This window comes from Camelus bactrianus, chromosome 5 (assembly GCF_048773025.1).
Source record: "Camelus bactrianus isolate YW-2024 breed Bactrian camel chromosome 5, ASM4877302v1, whole genome shotgun sequence".
Lineage (NCBI taxonomy): Eukaryota > Metazoa > Chordata > Mammalia > Artiodactyla > Camelidae > Camelus > Camelus bactrianus.
Genome location: NC_133543.1, coordinates 25,120,709 through 25,148,157, shown reverse-complemented (window position 1 = coordinate 25,148,157; position 27,449 = coordinate 25,120,709). Strand labels below are relative to the sequence as shown.

At 40.3% G+C, this 27,449-nt stretch overlaps 2 protein-coding genes and 1 non-coding gene across 5 annotated transcripts in view; 2 read left to right on the top strand and 1 right to left on the bottom strand.

Moving 5' to 3' along the window:
• The window catches only part of LCT (lactase), a 60,124-nt gene extending 45,405 nt beyond the window's left edge, over positions 1-14,719 (top strand). The window contains exons 13-18 of one of the 3 annotated variants that reach the window (XM_074363577.1): positions 1,197-1,306; positions 3,319-3,453; positions 4,778-5,001; positions 5,909-6,136; positions 6,786-6,873; positions 14,575-14,719. In XM_074363577.1, the coding sequence (XP_074219678.1) occupies positions 1,197-1,306; positions 3,319-3,453; positions 4,778-5,001; positions 5,909-6,136; positions 6,786-6,873; positions 14,575-14,608 (819 nt within the window). In that variant the 3' untranslated portion in view covers positions 14,609-14,719. Of the gene's footprint in view, positions 1-1,196; positions 1,307-3,318; positions 3,454-4,777; positions 5,002-5,908; positions 6,137-6,785; positions 10,119-14,574 lie in introns of those variants that run through there. The other 2 variants (XM_045508835.2, XM_045508834.2) reach the window with 2 other exon arrangements.
• Positions 614-685, top strand: TRNAD-AUC (transfer RNA aspartic acid (anticodon AUC)). Its single transcript has one exon. It is a non-coding gene; the product is annotated as a tRNA-Asp (tRNA).
• UBXN4 (UBX domain protein 4) overlaps positions 11,037-27,449 on the bottom strand; it is a 30,867-nt gene continuing 14,454 nt past the window's right edge. The window contains exons 6-13 of the mRNA XM_074363579.1: positions 24,856-24,949; positions 22,842-22,896; positions 21,978-22,142; positions 21,128-21,255; positions 17,146-17,248; positions 15,147-15,278; positions 13,431-13,630; positions 11,037-11,700 (exon numbers count right to left, since the gene is read on the bottom strand). Of these exons, the coding sequence (XP_074219680.1) occupies positions 11,562-11,700; positions 13,431-13,630; positions 15,147-15,278; positions 17,146-17,248; positions 21,128-21,255; positions 21,978-22,142; positions 22,842-22,896; positions 24,856-24,949 (1,016 nt within the window). The 3' untranslated portion in view covers positions 11,037-11,561. The remainder of the gene's footprint in view (positions 11,701-13,430; positions 13,631-15,146; positions 15,279-17,145; positions 17,249-21,127; positions 21,256-21,977; positions 22,143-22,841; positions 22,897-24,855; positions 24,950-27,449) is intronic.

The window sequence follows — 27,449 nt, the reverse complement described above, 5'->3', positions numbered from 1 at the left end:
CAGACTGGTCCCCATTTTTTGGCTTTGAGGAGGAGCCTGCAGACTAGCATTTTGAGAGGACATCAAGGGCCTTGGTTTCCCAAATTCTTCACAGGACAACTTGACAAAGGTGCTCAAATTAATAAGTGCAAATGAAAGCTTAATGTCCCCGTTTGCTAGCCAGCTGGGGGAAAAGCCTTGCAACAAAATTAATGCATTCCCTCATTGTAGACTCACAGAACTGATGAATTAGAGTGTTTTTCTGAAATCAGAGAAAACCTCAGGAAATGTTAGGCTGTAATCACATTATCACAGCTTGCTGGTGAACTGTGATACTGCAGCCCAAGACTATGATCCACACATCCTCTAGTAAAATCAGCTTGCCTGGAGACAACTTCTCACCTCCGAAAGCACTGAAGCCTCTTTTACCAGAGCGAGTGTGTTCCAAGCCTCATCTCTGACTGAGAATAGAAGGCTGTCCTCACCCCACATTTCAGGCAGCAGCCAGCAGGTAAGGGGAGGATGTGGAGAGACAGAAGCCCCTCAGGACCCACAGCGTCATAGCACTTGGGTGCAATGTATACCCACTAAGGGTAAGGATGGCCTAGACCTCCTTCAACAAAAAGACTGAGGGGGTGGTGTAGCTCAGTGGTAGAGTGCATACTTATCATGCATGAGGTCCTGGGTTCACTCCCCAGTACCTCCACTTAAAAAAAAGAAAAAAAGGGACTGAAAAGTTCCCCACTTGAGGGCTGTGAATCCAAAGCCCATGAAGAATCATCCTTTGCCTGGGCAACCAGGAAAGCCTTGCATCTCCAGCCTCCCTAGAAGGTTCTGGTGGATCCTTAGGCGTGAGGATGGGGAAGGACCTGCTGCTTTCCGGTAAGAGAGGGAATCAGGGCCTGGAGGCTGGGAGTCTCTCCCCCTCTTCAGCCAGGCAGCATCTATCAAGTCCAGGGCCCGTGCCCAATTCAGTTCATGTCCCTCGAGCTGTAGTCGTTGAGAACATGGCCCTGCCCCCAGTGAGCTCCCAGCAGGGTGAAAAGACCTGTGGGCATTTAAGCTGCAGCAGGCGGACAGCCGCAGAAGAGATGAGAGTTTGAGATTGGGTTGGGGAGGGGTCCTGGGGTCAGGAACTCTTGAGCAGGGAGGCTGCCATCTCCTGCAGGCCTGCCTGTTAATGCTGAGGCTGACTGTCCCCCCAACTCCGCCCGCAGTTTATGGGAGGCTGGTTCGCACATCCTGTTTTCAAGAATGGAGATTACCCTGAGGTGATGAAGACACGAATCCGTGACAGGAGCTTGGCCGAAGGCCTCAACAAGTCTCGGTAGGTCCCGGCACTGTGCGAGCAGCCAGGAGAGGGTCAGGAGGAAGTCTGGTCTGCAGTGCCCACTGAGGCTTCTGGGTACACAGCGCAGTGACAAGAGCAAGGCTGTTGGGGTGGGAGAGGCATGTCTTAGGCAAGTTACTCTCTGAGCTTCCTTGCTTGCTGGGAAGATTGGACACGAGTGTGTATGTGAAGCTCTTAGCCCAGGACCTGGCACTGCTCTGACAGGCAGATGAGACCAAAGGCAGTTACTCTTCTTCAGAAAGGCCAGGAAATCCGTCCCCAGGGAACCCACTTAGCATCCCACTGCCCACTCCAACAACAGATTCCCCAGCTCATCCTAACCTGTCTCATCCACCCTAGGAGTAAATGTGGGAAGCAATAAGTGACTTTTTGTGGATCTGAGTACTTTTTGTCATTTGGCCAGTAGGTGGCAGTAGCTTGTACAAAAGCAGTCCTACTTCCTGTCAAGGAAGTAACAGCCACATCAGCAACAGCTCACACTTAACCGTCTTCCATTGGCACTTTTATTCCTGTTTAAAGATGAGTAATCTGAAGCACAATGATTGTGGCAATATCACCCAGCTGTTAAGTAATGGAGCTGGAATTTGAAAGCAGGCTGTCTGACGGCAGGGCCCATGCTCGCCTTAAGAGTCATCCAGCTGGGAGTTGAGGTGTTTGGTGGGGAAGGCGACGGAGTCACCTGGCCTTCTGGGAATATACTCACAAGCTCCAGGTTAGCTCATGTGACCATAAGGGGAGGGTAAAAGGAATTCAGAAGGTAAGCATTCCTAACACAGCCTTTGAGTTTTATACAGCCGGGCTATGAGGATGAAATTATCCGTCCCCACCCTTACAACGCATGCATGTGCTGGTCTGGTTAGGGCAAGTCCTGCTGAGCCAAAATGTATGTTCTATCAACCCCAGTCTCCAGCAAGCAAGCGAGTGCTCCAGTCCACCAACACAACCTTGCTGAGCGCCTACCAAGCCAGGGCTAGGCCTAGCAGGGTCTACACAAGGAGGAAATTCTAAGTATGGTTCCTCAAGTTGCTGACACACTGGCTGGGTAGACAGTGACCTTCATCATACGAAGGAATTCTTTTCCCCAATTTCTTCACGTAACAAAAACTCAGATGAGATCAGGGCAGGCTGGGTGGACCCAGGAGACTTCATGGACAAGGCAGGATATCAGCTGAGCTGGGCCTTGACAATGAACAGCATTTGGGAGAGCAGAGAGCCTTCCATCCACGGGGGTGGGTGTGTGCACTGGCTTAGAGGTAGGAATGAATGGGGCACCTGCAGCTGGTTGTGGGGAGACTGGCCCAGCAGCAGTGGGGCGGCCAAGACCACATGGTGGAGGGCCTGGAGGCCAGGCACAGGGGCTTGCTCTTGATGTCACAGGCCCTGAGCAAACACTGCTGGCTCCTGAGCAGGGAAGTGAGGGGCGTGAGGGGCGTGAGGGGGCTGGGCCTTGGTTTTCTCTCAGCATTTCAGAAACCCCAGAGAGGTTTTGATCCCCAGTGAAGGGTAGCAGAAAGGTCAAGATGAAGTGTCAGCCACCTAAGCAGGGTAATCTCTAGGCAACCCTAAACTGGCAGCCTGTAGCCAGGATTTGGCTGAGAGGAACCTGTAAGTGCTGCACACAAGTGCATGCTAACCAAATTATTATAGAAAAGTCTAAGAATACATGGAAAATGCTCCACCAGATGTTTAAAAAGTGTAATCATGTGAGCAGGTAAGTCCGTATCTCAGAAGTTCAATCAAGTCAAGTCTTATTGAAGGACAGACTTTGGAGAAAAGAGGCATGCCTAAACAAACCAGAGTAAAAACTTCCAACAGGAAGAGGTTTGGTAACGACAGAGGGAGGTGAGGTCTGTGGTCTGGAAGGAGACTCGGGTGCTTTCAGCAGCAGCTGGGAGGGCCTCACTGCCCCATAGTCACCTCCGGGTACCGGCCCTGCCCTAGGACATTCTTCCCAAATTCCCACACCCTGAATGACTCCTTCCACCCAGGCTCCCCGAGTTCACGGAGAGTGAGAAGAGGAGGATCAATGGCACCTATGACTATTTTGGATTCAATCACTACACCACTGTCCTGGCCTACAATCTCGACTATGCCTCTTGGATCTCTTCCTTTGATGCAGACAGGTAAGGGGACCTGGAACAATCTTTGGAAAAGATAGCAAAGTGCCCCTCGCCTCTTACTTGGAGGCCTGTACAGCCTCAGAAAACTGCCTATGCCGTATATCCTGGGGTTTGTAAGATGAGCCCCATCTCCTGAGATACCTTATAGAACCTCAATCAGTTGGACGGTAATACAGGATGGGATTTCCAAGACTCTTTCCATTGAGGCAGACATGCTTTGAGTTTTTTTTTTAAATGTTTAGGGAACTGTGTCATTTTAGAAGTGTTTATATGTGTGTATGGGTATAGTACCTCTCTCTTTATATATATGTTTATATTAAATATAGTTTGTATAGTATATATTTATACAGAAAAGTATGTTTATTTGTTATGAAAAATCAGAATTATATGTATACACACTATTTTGTTCCTTTTCTGAGAAGCATCTTTCCACATGAGTAGCTATGAACACGTCCAGGCTCATTCTTTGGGAACAAGCGCAGACACCCCCACTGCACCCTGCCACCGCCAGTCAGGCTTGCCGAGAAGGGTCCCGGTTCAAGCGCCCACTTGACACTTGCTGCCTCATTGTCCTGGAACCGTCTCCCTAGGAACCTGTGCTCAAGCTTATGAAATGCCCCACATTCAAGCTGAGCAAGATAAATCCAGCTACCAATAGAACTGAACAGTTGTTTTCCTGAGGGATCTAGACGTTCGAAGTATCTAAATGGCTGCCCCATTTTTTGAAATGCATGACTCTCAAGACACTGGAGCCCCTGTGCCTGCCCCAGCAGAGCTCCTCCGGCACAATGTATTGCCCATCACTGGAGAGGAGGGAGTTGGGCATTCAAGGGAGGCAGGTCCCAGTGTATCTGCCCCATCATCACACAAATGGAGGCCCAAATATTGGTGACTGTGACTGTGCCTGTGGCCTGCGTGTAGCACTGACCAGATGTTGGTGACTCAAGGGAGCCCATTCTCTGAAGACATAGCACTCACATCCCATGGGAGATTGTGGTAATCAGCCCTTTCACATCCAGTGAGGTGTGGCCTGTTAACAGAGAGCCACGGAGGGTTAGGTCCATGAGTAAGACACTTCCTCTGTACAGGCGGAAAGCTGGAACAGTTTGGGTTATCTGTCCAAAGTTACCCCAGCACCGAGTAGTGCCATTTGAACTAGTGGAAAGAGGCAAATTTGAGGCAATTTGACTCTTCTTAGTTATGACTCTCAAACCTAGACAAAAATCTAAGGTTTTTTTTTCTAGTATAAATCCTGTTTTATGCTTTGTGCAGAGGGTCTGTTGGGATTTACAAATTGAGACCTAATCCTTCGCATTTGAACTCGTAGGGGCGTTGCCTCCATCACAGATCGCTCTTGGCCTGACTCTGGCTCCTTCTGGCTGAAGATGACACCTTTTGGCTTCAGGAGGATCCTGAACTGGTTAAAGGAGGAGTACAACAACCCCCCGATTTATGTAACAGAGAATGGCGTGTCCCAGCGGGAAGAATCGGACCTCAACGACACTGCAAGGATCTACTACCTCCGCAGTTACATCAATGAGGCACTCAAAGGTATGACAGGCCCCCCCTTCCTCCACACATACCTTTCACTGTTGGAAACATCTGCTAATGTCTGCAGTCAGGGTGGTACTACATCCATGAGCCCCCAAACGAGAAAGATGAGGCTTCCAACTCCTATTGAGGTTAAGCTTTTTTGAGGTCTGTAAGGCTAAGACTTTTTCCTTCTTAGATTTAAGCTCTGCAAGCAAACCCAGTTACCTGATACAGCTAGACCTGAATTCCCAGCCTGTCATTTGCTCTGCTTGATCTTCTGGCACTGATGTGTCTGAATAGCAGCGCCCTCCTGAGGACAGTGTGGGGAGGGGTCAGGAGAAATGGGCTGGAGGGGTTGTCTCTAGGGTCTTTTGTTCCCCAAGTAAAAGTTTGAGATCCTTAGCTCAGCAAAACCACCTGGGATGGAACTATGACAAGGGAATGGTGAGTGATGCTCAGTAAAGGAAAATGAGCACTACAGAAGCAAAAAGAAACCATTATAAAAGCTTATTCTAGCGAAAATCCTTTCCAAGGGCCGCTTCTTTTCTATATGGAAGAGCAGTAACACTCCAAGGCCCTGACCAACACCAGTGTCCCAAGATGTGAAGACAGAGAGCATTACAGATGACCCAGTAGGATTTAGTCCATCCCTGTTCCTGACTCCCATTCAGGACCGGGCCAGTCTAGAAAGACATGGATGGCTCGGCAGGCAGCAGCACCCACAGAGAAGCAGCGGACAATTCCTGCATATAAAAAGGGTGGGCAGCTCTCCCAAAGAGCTAAAAAAAAAAAAAAAAACCACCTCACCCTGACCTGCAAGTGGGGACTGTGGGAGAACCACGGGCAGGCACAGACCCAGCAGGTCTGGTGGAAAGGTGTCCTGGAAGAAAAGGGAAGTTCATACAGGGGTCTCTGGTTTGGGCAGCTGTGCAGGATAAGGTGGACCTTCGAGGATACACAGTTTGGACTCTGATGGACAACTTTGAGTGGGCTACAGGCTTCGCAGAGAAGTTCGGTGTGCATTTTGTGAACTACACCAACCCTTCTCTGCCAAGGATCCCCAAAGCATCAGCCAAGTTCTACGCCTCCGTAGTCCGGTGCAACGGCTTCCCTGACCCTGCTGCCGGGCCACACCCTTGTCTCCAGCAAGAAGGTAAGATGTAGCTCTGAGAGGGACAAAACCCAGAGGGTGAGGAGGCCTTTTTCAGCCTATCTTCTTCTAGTTTACTAGCCTCCTCTCTGCTTCTCCATCCCCTTCATTCATTCAACCACTATTTATTTTCTCTGAACGCTCCAGACATTCTTAGGCTGGAACAAAGGAATTCAGGGTTAAAGTTACATATACAAACTAGGCCCTGGTCTGGGAATAGCAGGTCTAGGTGCTTGTCCCAGCCTGACTGCTAACTTGCTGTGAAACCTTTGGCAAGAAACTAGGCAATTCCTGGGCTACTGCAAGGATCAAATACAATGACTTTAAGAATGCAATGCCTGGCACACTGTAAGGTGCCCAATATTTGCCGAATGACTAAAAAAGTGTTAATTACTATATAAATTAAGAGGCAATTATCCACTTTAGATTCTACTGTAACCATCTGTAGAGATGTTTAAAAACTAAAACTGCGTGACTTCATTCAGAGGCTCCTAAAACTGAAAAGGATGCACATGACCTTAGCAATGCGCTCACCCTGGGTACCTGTGTAGCTTTTGCACTGACGGATCTGGCTGGAGCTTCATCAGTTAACACAGATCCAAGAACTACGTCTGTACTGGTGCACACACCACCCTTTGTTGTCCTCTCCTAGGTGCTGAGCCCACTGTCAGCCCCGTGGAAAAGGAGGGCGTTCAGTTCCTGGGGCTGACGCTGGGTACGACAGAGGCCCGGACAGCGCTGTACGTACTCTTTGCTCTTATGCTTCTTGGAGTCTGTGTTGTGGCATTTCTGTCCTATAAGTACTGTAAGCGCTCCAAGCAAAAGAAAACACCATCAGGTGAACAGGAATTGAGCCCTATTTCTTCATTCTGACCCACAAATTACCACCTCCTCCAGTTCTGCAAAACAGGCCTAGTTTCTTTGCAAGCCTTTGCCACCCCCAGGATTCTGTACGATCTTATACGCTGCCCATAAAGGACTTCTTTGTAAAAGCCTCTGCTCTGTTAGAGACTAATCTGATCTTGAAGGATTTCAAGTCCCTCATTAAGGTAGAAACATCACCATCTTGCCCCAATATCAGGAATTCGTGTGGACATTAGATGACCCTGCAAGTGGCTCTTGTGGAAACATGTAGATACTGAACTCGTCTGTCTACTGGTTCCGTGAGCCACTTAATTCAACTTAACTGGGCTGTTTTAATTTTCAGAGATTTAAAAAGTGAAAACGTGAGTAAAAACCATAGCAATCTTTTTCATAAAAAATCAACTGCAGTGTCACCTCCTGCCCTCTCTCTTCAAGCTCCTTCCCAGCCTCTTACCTTGTGTTTCTCAGAAACTAAAAAATGAACTGTTAACTGTATCCTATCTCCTATGGGTGCTTCTCCTTGAGAAAGTTATGAAGCCACACAACCCATTTAGGGTTTCTAAGCTTTTCCATCAGACCCAGACCTAGAGTCCTTTATGTCTTTACAAATACTATTCCTTCTGCCTAGGGTCTCCTTTCTTCTGAAAAATGCTTTTTAGTCTCAGCTTAAACAATGTACTTTTCCCTCTGGATGGCTGCCCTGAATTCCGCAGAGTCCCTCCTTCCTCTACTTTGCTTGTAAAATCCCCTGTTCTAGCTTGACCACATTATACTGGAACTGCCTATTTCTCTATTGGCTTCTTGAGGCCAAGAGACCATGTCTCACTGCCTGTGGCAAGCACACTCTAGAGACAGGGCAGAGAAAGCCACCTGCTCCTTTTGTGTGTTTGTTCACAAAACATACACAGAGTAGTCGTGGGAGCATAGAAAAAGATGTGGTCTTTATCAGTTCCCCTCAAATGTGCTAATGAGACCACCATGGCTTAAAAACTTATTTGGTCTATATATTCTTTCTAGATAACTGGAAAAAAAATTTTTTTAAAAGTAGTTTTCAACTGGTTTTAAAAGGGTGATTATGCTTGAAATTTCATTTCTCATAAGCATTCCTACCTGAATTGTATCTACAGCAAATTCTAATTAAAATGTTCCACTGTGACGGCCCCCAACCTGACATTCAGAAACCTGTCGTGCACAAGCATTTTTCTCCCACTGATTGATAGGAAAAGTTTATCAGATGAGGTGAGAGTGATTCTAAAATTGTATTAGACATTTCTTGGGCAAAAAGATTCACTCAGTATTATAAGTTGTCAATTATACCTCAATCTCAAAATTCAATATAACTTTTCTTGGGGAGAGACATGGAAAAAAAATAATACAAAGTTTACATGAAATAAACTTGAGCCAGGATAAATGTGGGGGGAAAAGAATAGTAAGGCAAAGCTACCTATAATAAGTAGTTTCGTAGCAGAGAAAGAATCAAAAAGATCAACAAGGAAAAGAGTGTAGACACAAACCAGCTACATGTGGAGACATACGGAGTGCGCGACAGCAACGGCATGCCAAAGGAGGGGGTCAGCTCAGGGGAGCGGGATGGTGGACCACTCCATAAATGGAGATGTTAGCCTCAGGCAGGGGAAAGGAGCCACAACCCTTACTGGGATACAAGATGTACATGAAAAAAAAACCAAAAAGCCATGAAAATGCTAGAATATAGAATACATGGGTGAATTTCTTTAAAATTACTTTTTAAAGTGGGAAAGGTATTTTATAAGCAAGATTTAAGACCCAGAGGCCATAAAGAAATACACTGATAAATATGACCACATAAAAATTGTGGCAAGAAATTACCATCAACATACTCATCAAAAGGAAGGGAGAAAATATTTACAGCATATATTAGACAAAGGCTAATTAGTGTACAATTCTTATAAATCTAATGAAATTCTTATAAATCAGTAAGAAGAAGATGAAAAACATGAAATGAAAACTGGAAAAGAAAATCAGCAGTTCTCAGAGAATGAATCGAAATGACCAATCATATTAAAAGAGGCTCAACTTCCTTCATAACCAACACAATGCACATAAAATACATAGTTTTTCACTTAGCACATTGACAAAGATGAGAAAGTATAATATGGCAAGGGTGTGGGGAAATCGGCATTCTCCTACACTGTGAGTGGGGCTGTAACTCCACAGAGCCTTTTGAGAAGGCAATTTGGCAGCATCTTTTATAATCCAAACTGCGAGCATCCTTTGACTCAGTGACTTACAGGTATATTTTCACAGCTGAGATACCTTCCCAAAGATGTTCACTATAGCAATGTTTATAATAGAAAAGCAGAAACGAGCCAAAAAATTGTAATAACCAATGGACACCACCAGAAAATCAGTAAATTAGGGAACATTTATCAAGCAAAATGCTATGCAGGTACTAGTAAAAATGAGGTGTGTTGATGGGGAAAGACCTGTGTACATAAAAAAGCAAGATGCAGAGTAATATACAGATAATATGATCCCCTTTAAAAAATAAAGACGTATTTGCCTATATATGCATAAAATTTTTCTGAAGATTACAAAAGAAACTTAATAGAGGAGACTAGAACTGGGGGTAGGATGCAAAGAGGGAACCACTTTATAGACTTCTATACGGTTTTGAATTTACCATTTTTTTTTTAATATAAAATTGAGGAAGGATCCTCCTACTCAAAGATTGTGAATCATTCTCTCATGTAGTGTCTCTAAGATCTGTATTTGATTTTTTCTTCAAGACAAACTTTTGAAATCACATACTACCTACCGTATTTTTAAAGATGAGAAGCCTTTACTTACATGGGATGCTTGCTGGAGATGTTTCTTTTTCAAACTCACTTTTTAAATTATGGAAATTGTATGGTTACAAAAAATTGAGAAGACACATAAGGATGCAAAAAAGAACTAAAATTACACATAATCACTCATTACTGTTAATCTTTAGTGCATTTTCCTTTTTCTTTACATTATGCCGATACATGGTACTATCTCTATAAAAAATGTGTTTATAAAGTTGAGATCATACTGTACCTACAGCTCTGTATCCTGCTCTTTTCCCCACTTAAGTACTCAATAAATGTGTTAAATTGAATTGTTGAAGTAGTAGTGTGTCATTTCTCCTCAGCAAAAGTTAATTCTGCAGAAGGCATTTAGTTGGTTTCTAGTTAAGTAAATAAAATTTAACAGGTTTATACCTAAATTTAGTCTGTATTTATGATCATTCTTTAGACAAACTTAACGGACCAAAGAGCATGAAATGTTTAAGGTTTCTGATAATGTTTTTCAGAAAGGTTATCCCAGTTTTCACTCCATACTCGGTCTCGCTGTTTCTTTGCCAACACTCTTACCATTTTTTAAAGTCACTGTTACTTCACAGGTGAAAAAGTTTGCTCTGGGGAAGTGTCTTCCTCCCATTACAAAATAAAGTCAAGAGTCTTCCTAGATGTCCCCTTGAGTAGTATCTTCCAGCCTAAACATAGGAAGTTAGAAAGAAGAGGGACAGTCAAGTTTATTCTCTTGTTCAAACATTCTTAGTTTAGTGTCTCCAACTACCATAAACATGTAAAACAGCATGGAAGTCAGATTAAGAGTCTCTTTAAGATTCTTAAGAATGACCAAGTGAACAGAAGGCAGTCATTTTAATTGCCTCCTCCTTGTCCTACACTACAGGCACTTTAGTTCTTCGAAGTGTGATTATCATTATCAAGAATAAAACTGCAGGGTACAGGTGTGAGAGAACTAGTTGTAGACCAATGGGGGTTTTGCATCTGATGAGAACATTATTGCAAACAAAGTGGTGCTTCTCTGACAGGAGAGATTAAAATAGCCTCAGTGTGTGTCAGAAAATTTCCTCCTGCAGTGATACAAACACAAGGTAAGGTGGTCACTTCCTCTCCTGATATTAGCCCCAGGGCGGTGCTGGGGGCTTGCGGGGAATCAGAGATACATGACCTCAGTAGAGCCCTGCAACAAAAAGATGCTGGGACAACAAAAAGTAAAAGTAAGATCATTCAGATTTTTGGAAAAGATTTTTTTATTCAGTGTTTAAGATTAAAAACTACAAGATTTTGCTTGCAGCTGATGAGTGAAAAGAGAAAAATTAAACCTATATTATCATTTGATTGGCTGGTTAAAATGCTCTGACTCTGAGTCAAAGTACTCAGTGACATACCAGTTACTGTGTGTGGGCTTCCGAGGTCTGGAGCAAAACAGCCCTGAACACAGCGTATCATCTGAGAGCACAGGGCTAACGGGCATATGAATACTGAGAAAGAAAGCTGATAAAGGGCGGCTGCTGCTGGCCTTTTGATTTTTTTTAGGCTTCTAGCAGTTGGTTACCATATGCAAGGACCTAACAGCCAGTTATTTTATCTCTTGACTCGTCTGAGTTAAACAATTGTAACCCACTAAGCAGGAATAAAGAGACACTTTGTAGATGAGGTGGAAAACATAAAGCAGCCCCACTTCTCCAGAATTTTAGTTGAATTAAATCATAAGAGAAACAATGATTATTGCACATATTGTACTTGTCACACTACATCTGTTGAGTAGAATTTCCATTCCAAGTGTTATTTTCATCTTCACCATCGTCTTGAGTCCTCAATCTGTATATCTTCCCCTCCTTTTTAAAGTCTTCCCCTCGTTTCTCCAGCACTCTTTTTCTGACTGGTTCTCTGATACAACAAAAGGTGGAGAAAAGAGAAGACGGTATAAAACGAAAACAGCAGTAACACAAAGCCGTTTCCTTTAAGCTGCCATTAGCACAGGTGACTAAGGAAAGTCTGTGGGAGATAATTGTATCTACTAATGCAATACGAGACTTCATATGTTTTTGGTAGTTTAACTTCATCTGTTCTCTAAGCCAAACCAGTCATACCATGTTTTCCATGTCCATGTATTTGTTGATGACTTCCTCAGCTTTAGAAGAGTGAGACCATTTGCCAACTCAATCTTTCCTTTAGTATTTATGCAAGCTGATATATATACTAAGACATGTAGCTATAACTTACACAGCACCCCAGAGGCTATCCGAAGCTCCCTTCAGAGCCTAATTTACAGAAATGGTCAGTTAGCTATCTTCAGTCCTTTTATAATCTTTAAGAATGATTTTCTTTATACATGGATAATTAACAAACAGGCCTTCCTCATCTGAAAATGGGAAAGAAACAGGTGAAATTTGAGCTAATACATTCTCCAACACTAGAGGAGGAGGGAGAGAGAAAAACAAAAACCAACAATGGAACACAAAGCTTCACCCTCTCAGATTAACTCTTCCCATCCTTTGCTCCAACCCAAGAATCTTCCCTTATTTGAAGTAAATTTTTAGGACCCACACAGCAAGCTCTTCTATATGACAGTAATTCAGGATGAAATGCTTCCACTCATTCTCAATAAGAGCTCTAAAATTCAGACTTAACAAGATGCAGTTTGAATGCTGTTCTAAAACTAGAGAATTTCTCTGTGTCCCCACCTGAGTCATGTACTAAGGATATAACTGGCCTTCTTGCCCAATAGAAAGAGATCAAGATATAGGCTACATTAGCCCAATCACAATATTCACACAAATTTTCAGCTAGAGACTCAAAAGGATACGAGATTAGGGATCTGCTTCAGACAGAGGCAAGGGTTTTCACTACTTATCACACAGGATTGGTGTGAGGATTTGCTCCAATGCCTATTTACAGACTGATAAAGTGTTTAACAGTAGAAGATACAAACTGTGATAAATTGTGCTATTAATTATTAAAAGGGGGTATAATCTCAACTTCTAAGAAAATGCTTCATGTTAACCTTTTTCAAGTATGTAGAATTTTAACAGAGATATGAGCTAAGATCACTGGTGTTACCACTCTAACCTTGGCAATCTGCAATAAACATAAGACCTCTTGGTTAAGGGACTAGTTCAAAATAATTTTCTGGAGGAGGTACCATTCTCAAGTGAATGTCCAGTTTCCTCAGTCTGGTCCTCCTCTGAATGACCCAGGGATGGTGGTTAAATCATCTGGAGCACAATGATCCCTCTAAAGTAATTATGCCACATGACTGTGAGAAATTAACGGAATGAAGTATCTTGTCGGACAAAACATAAATAGCAAGAAAGATACTACTATTTAAATCTGAAAAAATATCTGCCCTTTGTTATAGGATAAAGACAATTCAGTAAATGAAATAATAAAATCAGTAAAAGTGAAGGTGCTTCTCATGGAATAGGTTTCAGAAAGACGGCTGAGAAAACTCAGGTAGTGAGCTTCCCAGGAGGTGATCTAACAAAGCTTCAGAACATGCTGGGGTTTTCCCCTTACACAGAAAAAAGGCCAAGTGTCTGTAACAAAATTCTTCATTTTGAATAAGGCATTGGGCATTACTAACGTATTTTGTAAATGGGGAAAACACAAACAAATACCTTTTTTCTGAGTTGTTAGACGATGCAAGGTTTGAGGGTTCTGACGATGCTCTCACCGAAGTCTGTGCAGGAGGAGGATTACTAAATAAGAAGTTGCTAATCAGTCTCCAGATGGCAAGGAATGGGTAGAGTACTGTCCCCAGAAACGTCCAAAAGTCTCCACTGGAAGAATGTACCATGGATGCAGCTGGTCTTCCTGCCTAAAAATTAAGAACGAAACCTAGAGGAAAGACTGCACCAGCCCAATCATGTCACACTCAAGGTTCTAGATAAGCTCGCTCTCTGGAAAAGTCCTGGATTTCAGTTTACTGCAAGAAGGTGAAACTACCATCTTTGGCTGTTTTTCAAGTGTATATAAACTTCTGGGAACTCCTGGAGCTCTTTTTCTTTAAAGGAGTAATCACAACATAGAAACTAGAAAGTAGTTCTCGGTGAAATGAACCAAGTATTTTGAAGACAACTAAACTTTTGTAATGAAATTAACAACTTTTGTGTGCCCAGCATGCACGAGGTCCTGGGTCCAATCCCCAGTGCCCCCATTAAATAAATAAATAAACCTAATTACCTTGCCCCGCCAAAAAAATTTAAAAAAAAGAAAAAAAAAAAAGAAATTAACAGCTTTGATTTTAAAAGTCTTTATGATTTATAAAAACCTCATTGAATACAATCCTGAGTACTGGAGCACTAACTGTCTTAGGTGTGCGGCTGTAGTTCAGAGCAGGGTAAACTACAGTCGTCCCGCCTCGTCCACAGTGCATATGTTCCAAGAACCCCAGCGGATGTTGAAACCCTATATTTGCTATGTTTTTCCTACACATACGTACCAGTGATCAAATTTAATTTATAAATCAGGCACAGTAAGGGACTATCCAAACTGTCAGCATCACCACTCTTGAGCTTTGGGGCCATTATTAAGTAAAATACGAGTTGCCTGAACACCAGCACTGCAGTATTTCAGCAGCTGATCAGATAACCAAGAGGGCTCGAAAGTGACAAACGGGCAGGTAGCGTTAACAGTGTGGATACACTGGATAAATGGAGGATGCGTGTCCTGGGTGGGACCACAAATGCTTTCCTCACGCTACTCTCAACGGCCTGCCATTTAAAACTTATGTATTGTTTATCTCTTGAATTTTCCATTTAGTATTTTTGGACCGCAGCTGCCCATGGGAAACTGAAAGCACGGAGAGAAACTGTGGATAAGGGGTCACTGCCGTATAGCAACCAAGACATGGAAGACCCACGCTCTCATCCCAGCTCCGGAATCAAGGAGGCATCTGGCAAAGTTATTTCAGTTTTCTGAGCCTCTTTTCTTCATCAGAGATTTAAAATGTTGTTACTATCAAATGGGATTAATAGGTTTTAAAATTAAAATAGATTCTTTTTTAAAAACTTAGTCAGCAATGGTCATACATAAATAAAAGACACCAAGCAGGTGAACAGATATAATTCTTATTTCCTTCTTCTACCGGTCATTTTTTGTACATGAACACAGGTGAGTAAAAAAGCCGAAAATTTATTTAGTGCCTCACTAGCAATACAAATATAAAGCCCTGGATAATGGAACAATAAACTGACCTAACATTTTTGGATAATTTGGATTTTTAATTACTCACAATATACTTTTCACCTTCCCTTCCTCTAATTATAAGAAAAGATCAAGAGCAGAACAAACAGGACTATAAGAAAAGAAAAAATACATATGTATATACATACTGGCAATAGTACCACTGAAGCACTTGGGGCAAGTTCCAAATCCAGTAATTTCTTTTTATAGTCTTCTTTGGTAAATTCCCTCCTGGGAAACATTGTTGCTAATGAAAAATTACCGTAAGTGTTGCCAACAGTCTGTAACATAACAAAAGGTATTAAAACCTTACAGTGAAGTCTTTTTAAAGTAAGATATTACATACTCATATGCATCCAAAATGACTTATTTAATTTGAAAAGTTCACTTAAATGTAAACTCAAAAAAAGTTTATAAAAACTTTGTGCTTCAAAAAGTGGCTGAAAGCTATCAAATCCAAATAGTATTTAAAAGCTTTTATAACTCAACATAGCAAGAATATATTTCCTAAAACCATATAAATACACAATAAAAATGAACAATCATGTATCTTAAGTACAACTGCAGTTTGCAATTAGAGCTGTCACTATCTTTGGCAAACTTACATTAATATCTCACAAATACACATTTGGGTTGTAGGTATTTCCTATTTAAAGTCTGAAATAGAGGGGGATGGGGGTAGCTCAGCAGTAAAGTGTGTGCTTAGCAGGCATGAGGTACTGGGTTCAATCCCCAGCACTTTCATTAAAAAAAAAAATCTGATATAGACCAGAATTTCCCTCAAATGGACAAATAATGTCACAGGAGTTTTTGCCTCCTCGTCTCAAAGAGTAATCAACCCTTACAATACTTATAATCTCCAACCCAGGAAATTTACAGGGCGCAAGCATCACAAGCACCTTTGCAATGTTAAGTCACCTATACTTGCAAGACCTTAGACAACTATTCATCTTTCCTAGAAGATTCCAAAGGAACAGTCTGACTTCTGCTTTTTGTTAATTTTTACTGTAGGTCATATATACACCTCACTGTTCTCTAACAAAAGGTCATAAAATTAGGTCACTGTACTGAGGTGAAGTTCCTGTAGGACTGCTGCAGTCAGAGATCTCTCTTTTTTCGCTCATGTGACTCCCTCTTCACTCACCTGCCAGCAGAAGCAGTAAGACTCAGGCCAGGACAGCCCATTTGGGGAGGCCCCAAGTGGGGCTCCAAGGCAAAAGAAGAATGAAAGAGACTATCTGGAGTTGGCTATACTATAAAGCTTGGTGAAAAGGGTTCTCAAAATAAGTTTTCATAAAAGGACATCTGATGCCTGGAATTCATTTTGAACAAGAAATCAATCAGAGAATAAAAATTAATTGGAAATTATTCGTATCTTACTACTTTAGATGTCAAATTTCACCCCCATTCAGATTTTTAAAAAGGCCACTTTCTGGAAGTAAATTCCTGGAGATATTGTTGCCAAATAAAGATTATTGATCTCCTACTACATATAAAATAGACAAACAACAAGTTCATACTGTATAGCACAGGGAACTATGTTCATTATCTTGTAGTAACTTATGGTGAAAAAGAATATGAAAATGAATATATGTATGTTCACATCTGACTGAAGCATTATGCTGTGCACCAGAAACTGACACAACATTGTAAACTGACCATACTGCAATTTAAAAAAAAATATATATATATATATACAAGAAAAAAAAAAGATTTTTGATCTTTAGGTTTGACCAACTGGCAGATGGTGGGAAAATGGCTAGTCCCATAGCATTCTAAGCAATTTGTAGAAAACACGGAGAGAGAGGACCAAGAAAATTTCACAAAAGACAACTCCCTTAGGTTAGACCTTTGGAAAATCACTTGCTTTTCATTCTTCCAGGTGAATGTACTAAGCAGTGGGAAGTTTCCAGAGTCTACTGTGCAATACCAGCAAATCCCGCCTTAAAGAACAAGCAGACACACTGTTCCCATAAGGCACTCATACATGGCGAAAGCTCCACAACATTCCAGGAGCGCCCTGTGCCTCCCTCCTGGGGGGAGGGCATGACTTATTCATACTCTTCATATTCTGCTTGGAAGTCTTCCCCTCCCATGTTCTAGTACCTCATTCATCAACCTTTACCACAACTCAAGACATAAATTTACCTGTGCAGCAAACTGCCTTGCTTCTTCTAAAGGAGCATCAGAAGGGAACTGATTTGTAAAGGAAGAACCATCAGGAAGACGAAACTGAATTCTTGCAACAGTGCTATGAAAAAAATGAAAAGAAAATTAAAGTTAACATCTTTACCTCCACATACTCTCCAACAATATCATTAAAACTTAAACAAAATCGAAGTGGAAATGTGTAATGAATATAGGTTTTTTTTGGAGGGGAGGGGAATTGGAGGAAGGTGGTCAAAAGGTACAAACTTCCAGTTATAAGGTAAATTATTATCAGGGATGTAAGGTACGACATGATGACTCCAGCTGACACTGCTGGATGGTATACAGGAAAGCTGTTGAGAGTAAATCCTAAAAGTTCTCGTCTCAAGGAAAGGAATTTTTTTTTTTTTTATTATATCTCCAGTTGGCCCTTGAACAACAGAGGTCTGAACTGCGCAGGCCTACTTATAGGTGGATCTTCTGCAATAAGTACTTATACAGAACCGCACTATCCACGGCTGATCAAATCCATGAATGGGGAACCACGGATCAGAAGGCAGACTGTAAAGTTATACATGGATTTCTGACTGCATGGCGGCGGAGTGTGGGAGACACCCCAACCCTAATCCCTGCACTGTTCAAGGGCCAACTTTATACGAGAAGATGGATATTACCTGAACTTGTTGTGGTGATTATTTCAAAATATATGTAAATCAAACCATCATGGTATATTCCTTAAACTTACACACTAATGTATGTCAAATATTTCTTCAATTAGGAAAAAAGGTTTTTTTACAGTCAAATCTTCTCATTTATTATTTTTAACAGCTTTATTGAGTTGTAATCCACATAAAACTCACTCTTTTAAAATGAACAGCTCAGTGGTTTTTAATATAGTCAGAGCTGTGTAACCATCACCATTATCTAATTCCAGAACATTCTCATCACCCCAGAAAGAAACTCCAAAGCCCTTAGCAGTTATTCCCCATTCCTCCCTCTCCCTGCCCTTAGCAACCACTCATCTACTTCCCATCTCTGTGGATTTGTCTGTTTCAGGCACTTCACATAACAGAATCATATGATGTGTGACTTTTTGGTAACTGGCTTCTTTCATGCGGCGCTGTTTTCCAGGTTCATCCGTGCTGTAGCATGTCAGTACTGCATTCTTTTTTAATTGCTGGATAATATTCCATCGTACAGAATATACTACATGATGTTTATTCATTCTTCAGCTGATGGAAATTTTGGTTACTAGCATATTTTGGCTATTATGAAAAATACTGCTATGAATGTTTATGTATAGGTTTTTGTGTGGACATAAGTTTTCAACTCTCTTGGATCTATACTTAAGAGTAAAACTGCACAGATTCTATGGTAACTCCATGCTTAGGATTTTGAGCAACTGCCAAGCTGTTTTTCCAAAGTGGCTGTACCATTTTACAATCCCATCAGCAATGTAGAAAAGTTCCAAATTCTCTATATCCTTGCCAAGACTTGCTGTCAATTTAAATTTAGGCATTCTAGAGGGTATGAAATAGTATCTCATTGTGGTTTTGATTTGATTTGATTTGATTTTTCTAATGACTAGTGATGTTGAGCATCTTTTCAAGTGCTTATTGACCATTTGTGGAACTTCTCTGGGGAAATGTCTATTTAAATCCTTTCCCCATATTTAAATTGGGTTGCTTTTTGTTGCTGAGTTCTAAGACTTCTTTTTACATTCCAGATACAAGTCCCTTATCAGATATACGGTTTGCAAATATTTTCTCCAATTTTGTGGGTTTTCTTTTTACTTTATTAATGATGTCCTTTGAAGCACAAAAGTTTTTACTTTTGATAAAGTCCAACTTATCTGTTGCTGTCTTTTGTTACTTATGCTTTTGGTGTCATGTCTAAGAATCCACTGCCTATTCCAAGATCACAAGATTTCCTCATTTTTCCCCCAAGAGATAATACTTCTAACTTTCACACTTAGGTAAATGATCCATTCTGGGCTAATTTTTTATGTAGTATGAGGTAGGGTAATGGTCCAAATTTATCCTTTCGTATGTGGATATCCACTTGTCTAAGACCATTCTCTCCCCACTGAATGGTCTTGGTACTGTTTTCAAAAATCAATTGATCATAAACACATAGGGTTATTTCTAGAGACTCGATTCCTATTACAGGCATACCTTGGAGATACCGTGGGTTTGGTTCCACATCACCACAATAAAGTACTTATTGCAAGGGGAGGATATAGCTCAGTGGTAGACAGCATGCTTAGCATGCACAAGGTCCTGGGTTCAATCTCCAGTACCTCCATTAAAAAAAGAAAATATAAATAAAAATAAACCTAATTGCCTCCCCCCCAAAAAAATTTTTTTAAGAAGTTATTATTGCAGTAACACAAGTCACATGAATCTCTTGGTTTCCTAATGCAGATAAAAGTTATGTTTATACTACACTATAGCTTGCACTAAGTGTGCAAAAGCACGTATCTAAAAAAATGTATGTAACTTAAATCTAAAAATATTTTTTTGTTAAAAATGCTAACCCTTATTTGATGATGCAAAATTTCAATTTGTAAAAACATTGCAATAAAGCATAGTGCAATAAATGAGGTATGCCTGTATGTACACCAATCCACACGTCCATCCTATGCCCAGACCATGCTGGCTTGGTTACTGCAGCTGCGCGGTTAACGTTTAAAATCGGAAAGTGTGAGCCCTCCAACTCTGTTTTCTCTCCAGACTGTTCTGACTATTCTGGGTCCCTGGCATCTCTATATAAGTTTTAGGATCAGATTCCTGCAAAAATTTTGGTTAAAAAAAAAAAAAAAACAGCTGGGATTTTGATAGGAATTGTGTTGAATCTTTAAATCAGTTTGGGGATTCCATCTTAACAGTATTAAGTCCTCTGATCTATGAAAACAGAGTATCTTTCCATGTATTTAGTTAGGTCTTCTTTAATTCAACAATAGTTTCTAGTTTTCAGTATACAAGTCTTATACATCTATTAAATATATTCTTAAGCAGTCTATTACTTTTGGAAAATAGTTTTTAAAAAGTAATTTTTCTGATTAAAAAGTTATGTTTGTTAATTTTCCAATATGGAAAATACAGAAAAGTACAGAAAAATAAATAAATATTAACCATAATCCAACTAGCAGTATGTACTGGAAATCTGAATGTTTGTCTTCGCAACATACTTTTATTTGACTGCCTTATCCCTCCAACGTGTCGTTCATCCTGGTATGATTATCAGTAGTATTCCCTGGCTCCTGACCACAGGGGTGGGCAGGGCTACTACCCCAACCAGACGGCCTACACAGGCGGACACAGTAATTGGTATTGAGATGGCCACATAGCCCAAGCAGGGCCAATCAGAATTCTCCCCGAGAATGACAATGGGCTTTGAGGAGAAAGGATTAGTCTTTCCTCTCTAGGATCAACAGCTCAAGATCCCGAAAGCTGCCAGGAGGCCCTAGGCTCTCCTAACACCATCAAAAGAGTTTCTCTGGGAATGAAGCTAAAACAGAAACCAAGAGATTAAAGAGAGAGAAAAGGTCCTAATGCTATCTTTTAGATCCCTGGACCAAGTGATGCCTGACCAAGTCTATCATGTAGCTCCCAGCTGCAGAGCCAATGGTTTCCCTCTTTTGCTTAATCCTGCTTGACCTGAGATTCTGATAACTAAAGAATCCCAGTACACAATGACACTCACTATAATGAGATACTCACTACAGTCATTCTGATGTGTGTGCTTTTTGTCTTTTGAAAAGAGATTTCTTCAGCTTTCTTTTCAACATCATTTATTTAGTACTGTTATGTTGTACATTCACATTCAATGAAAAAACCACTGGCAGCTGCCAAACTAATCCATATGTTCTTCTTGGACCATTTATTGAGCTACAGAACACATCAGTGTTAAAAAGCAGCCCACAACTGCTATCCTCCTCAGCTGCCTCAGACACACAGACTTTTAGCAGGAAATAAAGTACCTTCTTTCTCTCGTGGAAGAGTCTCTCTTGATTTCCATTTCTGCCTGTTTGGTCAGCAAGGCAGCAGCTTTAGCAGCTTCTACCTCTTCCTTTGTCTTTGCAAAACGAGCAGCTCTCTCTGCACGGTCCTTTAAAACAGTTGTTAGACACTAAATATCCTTCACTGCCAGAAAGATCTAGTTACACATTTCCAAACATAAGGAACACAAATATGCATGAAATTCCTTAAGGCCACACATGAACTTCATCACTCTGAATCTGATATTTTTTAGTTTTATCAACCGTCAAGGATCAGAGTTGTTATTAAATAAACGAGGACTTGATTTTGGTCACCACTGTGTCTCTAAAGCCTGGAACAAGGTCTGACATATAGTAGAAATCAATATTTATTAAATAAACAAACAATATTAAGGTAGGGATGGCTTCCATATGTACTATAAGTGCTTAATTCTAAAAGCAATTGCTGCAAACCAGCCTAAGCTTCTATTTAATATGACTAAATCTTTTGAATGTCTCCAGAAAGAATGCTTATGCCTAGAGGAAATTGCTAAGTAGCAAATTCTTAGCTTCTTTTCTAGGGAATCTTTGAAAACTACCTTTTGACAACTGATTTAATTCCTAACATAACACTGAGAAAAATGACTTCAAAAAAATTCATCTCAACTTTAACTGTATTTTAATTCAACACACAATTTCTAGTAAAAGGAAACTGGGAATTAGTACTCCCTGAGTCACTAAAATCTACTATTTTGTTGTGCACTGTCTGGTAGTAAGCGAAAACCATTGTGCATGGAAAAACAGTTTCACAAATCTTCCAGAGTCAAGCACTGACAATACGCTTAATACTCACCAGCGCAATCTGCTGTTTTATACGCTCTCGAGCTGCCCTGTCTTCTGCCTTTTCTCTGTTTCTTTCCTCTAACATTCTTTTTGTTAGTTCCTCTTCTTGCTTTCTTTTATAATCCAACATTTCTTTTCCAGTTTTCCTTCTCTCAATTTCCTTCTTAATCTCTCTCTGAATGAAAGAGAAAGTAAGTTTTATGAGACAAAACCAAAATTTAATAATCCACTCTTAACATTATCCCGTATGCATGGAAAGATGGTTGTAGCGTACAGCTAAAGGAATGAAACAACTTCACAAAATGTAGGGGTCTAGTAGAATGTGGTAACAGCATGGGTTAATGGTCAAATGTCTATCAATTTATGTCTTTGCCAGTGGTTCTGTTAAGATTATGATGTAGTCAATGTCAATGTAATTTGAAAAAAAAAAAAATTCAGACAAGTCTTTGGTTTCTAAGAGGAATATGGTGCCCTCCAAGGACAACAAGGCAGTCATTTATTCGGGCTTGAGGACAGGATACCCTTCCTACATGCAGCAACACCAGAGGAAAAATCCAGCAACGTGTCTACAAATTTCTTTTTCATAATAAGGAACTAAAACTTTGATCTGCATCAAATCAATTTTAGTTCAAGTCCTTTTACTCAGTGTAAAAGGCTTACTGCCTTTTAATTTATTCCTAGCAACTTACAAAAAGAACACAAAAAAAGTATACACTGTGATCTTACTTACAGAAGACAGGTAATTCCCCTCACTGCACTGTAACACTGAACTGTATAACCAGGAAGCCATCCCACGTCTGCCAAACTGAACAGGGAATCAAACGCTCCCTTACTTAAGGGAGGAGGAGGACGAAGCCAGGCACATGAACTTTACCTGCTCTTCCTCTTTCCTTTTCTCTTCTCTCCTTTCTTCAAGTTTTTTGGTTAGTCTGCATTTTGAAAGTTTAAAAAATACATTAACTGATATATATCACATTAATGCAAAGTACATTTCGCAGATTTCTTCAGCTAAAACAACTGGGGAAATGTTGAAACAAACAAAAGCTCCTGAAGGAAAAGCATCACCTTCCCTACCCGGTCGCTGGCCCCTAGGGGAACCCACGAGGAGTCGGTGGGCGCCCTCAGCAGCCGGGCTCCAGCTCTAAGTGCTTCACCTCCTACTTACCACTAGTTCCCTTTCCTCTCCTGACTCATCAGATACTGATTTTAAAACACCCATCTACATTTTCAAATACATATATATCAATAAATGACTTACAAATGCTTTATCTCTTACATAGAGGTAAACAAGAATATGGCACAAAATTGTTAAAAATAAAAGCAAAAAGCTGAAGGCTAACATTTATAAAAATTAATAATACCAAAATTGATTCCAAACTGTGAGAAGTTCATCAATTAAAAACTAATGATTCTGAAAGCAAACAGTGGTAACGGCTGCACAATGTTGGGAACACATTAAAACCCACTGAATTGTAAACACTTTGAATTTTATGGTATGTGAATTACATCTTAATTTTGAAAAACTTATGCACTTTCTCTGAGAGGGATATGGGTCACACAAGTATATGCATTTGTTAAAATTCAGCTGAATAACTTGTGCCAGAAATCAAGAGAGTGCTCAGAGAATGATGGTTTAGAACCCAAAGAGATGATGCAGTTTAGGTGAGAAAAATGAATAGTGCACTAGAACACCACCAGACGAAAAATTCAGCAAAATGTCTATAAATTTCTTTTTCACAAAAAGGATGTCAATAGGACATAGTAAGACCCAGCATGAAGGGGATTCCATCAGGCAAATTTGGAGCAATTTGTGGACCAATGAATATAAAGCATAAGAAATATTAATTGTTAACACACCAGAGAAAAAAAAAAGGCATGAAACATCTTAGTGCTGAGGGGAGTTATAACTTGGTATGACCACTTTGGTTACACCAAGAAACCTGCCGTGTTTCTTCTCACTCCCCGCAAGTCTTGAAATCCTTTCCTGATCGTTCACTTTCACTCCCCCGCCAGGATCCCAGGGTGGTACAAGTAAGGGGCACGGTGGTGGGTTTGGTGTTGGCAAAACCGAAAGAAACAAAAGAGGATGAGCCCCTAGTGCTATTCTTCCAGCCCTACACCACTTCTGGCTGTGAGAGACCTACCCTGCTTTTGTACTGCCAGACTCCAGCCCTGGCCCAATTCCTATAAAGAACAATCAGAATCCAGATTTGCTGAAATGAAGCTCATTTTTACCGAACCATGAGCCAAGCCAAATACCCAACATTAGCAATCACTTTGAACCTTGTTTCCCCATAACATCTATGCAGACAAGAAGATGTCAAGTCTAAGTAATTTTTCTTAACTTCCACGTAACACTGAGTGATTTTTAAGATTTTAAAATATTTCTGCTTATCCATTTACCATTAAGTCATGCATCTTTTAAGAATCATAGTATAAGACTATGATTTGGTAACTATCATTAAAAATAAAAACTAGAAACCACAAAAAGGAAGAAATTTGATTATAAGACCAACTAACAACACACAAAATTTAATAGACACCCACTTATGCGGAACCTAGGCTCAGCACAGTCATAAAATTAGCTCAAGTTTTTGCCCATCTGGGACTTATCCTATGGCATACAGAGATAAAAGCAGAAATGACAGATGGAAAATATATGTACCAAAATATCAATGATATTAAAATTATTGGACCTAGAGCTGGCGACGACTTCATAGATACAGAAGAAATTTTTATTTCTAGAATATAACTTTTATGGATACAAATAAGTTGGTCAGGTAATAAAAAATTTCATTGGTGTAATTTTAGCTCTTATTCAAATTAGTGAAATAACTGAAAACTACTGTCTTTCTAACAAAATACTATTTGTAAAAATAAGAGCAAACCTTTCAACTCTGACGGTGAGGTCCTCTATAGGTCTCTGATTTGAACATCCACTAGGTGCCTGAGACAGAGTGGTATGGCCTGAACTTTCTCCTCCTTAATTATTAAATAAAAAGAAATAAAAAGAATATTACATTTAGTGCCAATTTTTTAAAAGGTATAAATCTTTGGGGTTACAATGTTTGTTAGTAATCTTGTTTCTTAAGCATTATATATTTTCCCTAAGAATGGAAAAGGAGATAAGAAATGAGCTATTACTAATTCTTAAGTTTGGATCTAGACATAAGAATACATAAGTGGGAAGTAAAGCAGTCACCCAGGTGAAAGCCACTGAGGTGAAACATGAAGAAATATCCACCTGGCAGGAGGCGATACAACAGAAGCAGAGTAAGCATGTCTGGCCAGGGTGAGCTCCACTCTGCAGCAGCATGGTCCAGCATCCAACAGGACAGCCACTAGTTACATGTGGCTACTGAGCACTTGCAATAAGGCTAGTGCAGGTGAGAAACTAAACTTTTAATTGTATTTAATTTTAATTTAAAAGGCCACATATGGCAGTGGTTACAGTACTCAACAGTGAGGCTCTAGAGGCCAAGTCTGACCCCAGGTATGATCCCAGACTTAACCACGGCCTGAGGGATCTGCTTCTGCAGCTCACAGCGATTTCTGAGAGAGGCTTCTTATACCTACACCAGTATTCTTTTAAGAATTTCTTGAAGGACAGAACCTCATCCCAGCCTGCTGGAGAGGGAGGCTACGGTCTGGTACTTCCTTTTAGAACCTCTGCCATTTCCTTCCTTAACTCACCATCAACTTAACTCTTCTTTACATTTTTGATCTTTGAAAGAGCAAGGATTACAGAGCAACAGAGCCTGGGTTAAGTCTTGCTCTGCCAGTTCAATAAGTTACTTAACTTACTGCACCTCATCTGTAAAACAGGGACAGAGACCTCACAGAGTTGTTATGAGAAATATGAGTTAAACAGAGTACAAAGCTAAGACTTCTACAAAGACTAGCACACAGGAACTGCTGCAGTTACTACAGAAGTAGTAGAAATATTAGAATTATTAAGCAGGGCCAGTGGTACACATCTCTTCCTACCTCTGCATTCAGTGCACCATCTAGGTAGCTTGAAATCAGCCATAGCAGGAATATTTACACAAATATTTATTTGCAGCAAACACTATAAATAAGGGCTTCCCCCCACTCAAAAAAAAAAAAAAAAAAAAAAACCCAAAAACCCTTTTGTTAAATATTTGCCAGCACACCACTAAATGCAACCCTTAGATAAGAGGTGGCATAACCTCTTATCCAGAGGATACTCTCTGGCAGCCAGTGTGTGTTCAGTGGGAAATTAATCACTTTTCTTTAGTAAATAAAATGAATGCCAAAGATATTTATATCTTGATATCAGCAAAAAATATAATAAAACTTTTGAAGGTAACTTGTGAACCAGTGAAAAAAAGTGCTGTGTATGACAATTCAGTTAGATGGATCCTAAACAAAGAAAAATGGATGGCAATAAGCTAAAACTACTGATAAAAATCCAAACATAATGACGATTGACTAGGGGAAGTTCTGTCTTTAGGTTTAAAAAGATAACTGAATTATCAGGCATAACGTATCTCCTGATGAAAATTAACAGCATCACCTATACAATGATCTTTCCAAGAAAGAATAAGAATGAACCAGAATAAAACAAGTAAAACAAGCCTGTAGTTTTACTACCAATTTAGAGGAATATTTACAAGTTACCATGAGGATGCACCAAATCAAGACTGTGGGAAACTACAGAAAAAAACCACTGGTGACAATTGAGAATCTATGAAAATAAAAGACTCATCAACAAGTAACAATGTATTTGACTACAACTAAAACAAACTGAAAAATTTAGTGTAATGTAAATATTGCCCAGATAATTAATGATAAAAAGGGATTACTATTAACTTTCTAGGTTTCATAAAGGATAATGGTATTGTGGGGTTTTTTTAAACTGTATTTTTTAGATTCCAACATTTTAAAAGATGTTAATGATACAATGTCTAAGTTTGTTCTAAATTGTAAGTGGCAAGGAGATGAGGAAAAGGGGGCGTAGATGAAACAATACCGGCCATGAGTTAAAAATAGTTGGGAGGAGGAGGAGGGTATAGCTCAAATGGGCACATGCCCAGCATGCATGAGGTCCTGGGTTCAATCCCCAGTACCTCCATTACAAACAGAAAACAAAAAAACAAACCTAATAATAAATAAATAGTCCTAATGAACTCCCCCTCTCCAAATTTTACAAAATTAAAAAAAAAAAACAAAAAAGAATGAATTAAAAAAAACAGAAGATAGGCAACGGGTTCATGGGACTTATTATACTATCTTCTATACCTCTGTGTATGTTTGAAATTTTCCATAATGAAGCTAAAAAAAGCTACGAAGAACTCAGAATAGAAATGCTACTCACCTCAGATAAGACAGTCTGTTTGAGTTTAACCAAGTTAATTGCCTACTAAAACAAAAACATCAATACTCTTTGTGGGAATATAACAGAATCCAGAGTGTTACGTGTAACTCTGTAAGTAGCACTAAGCCACTAAAGTTAATAGGA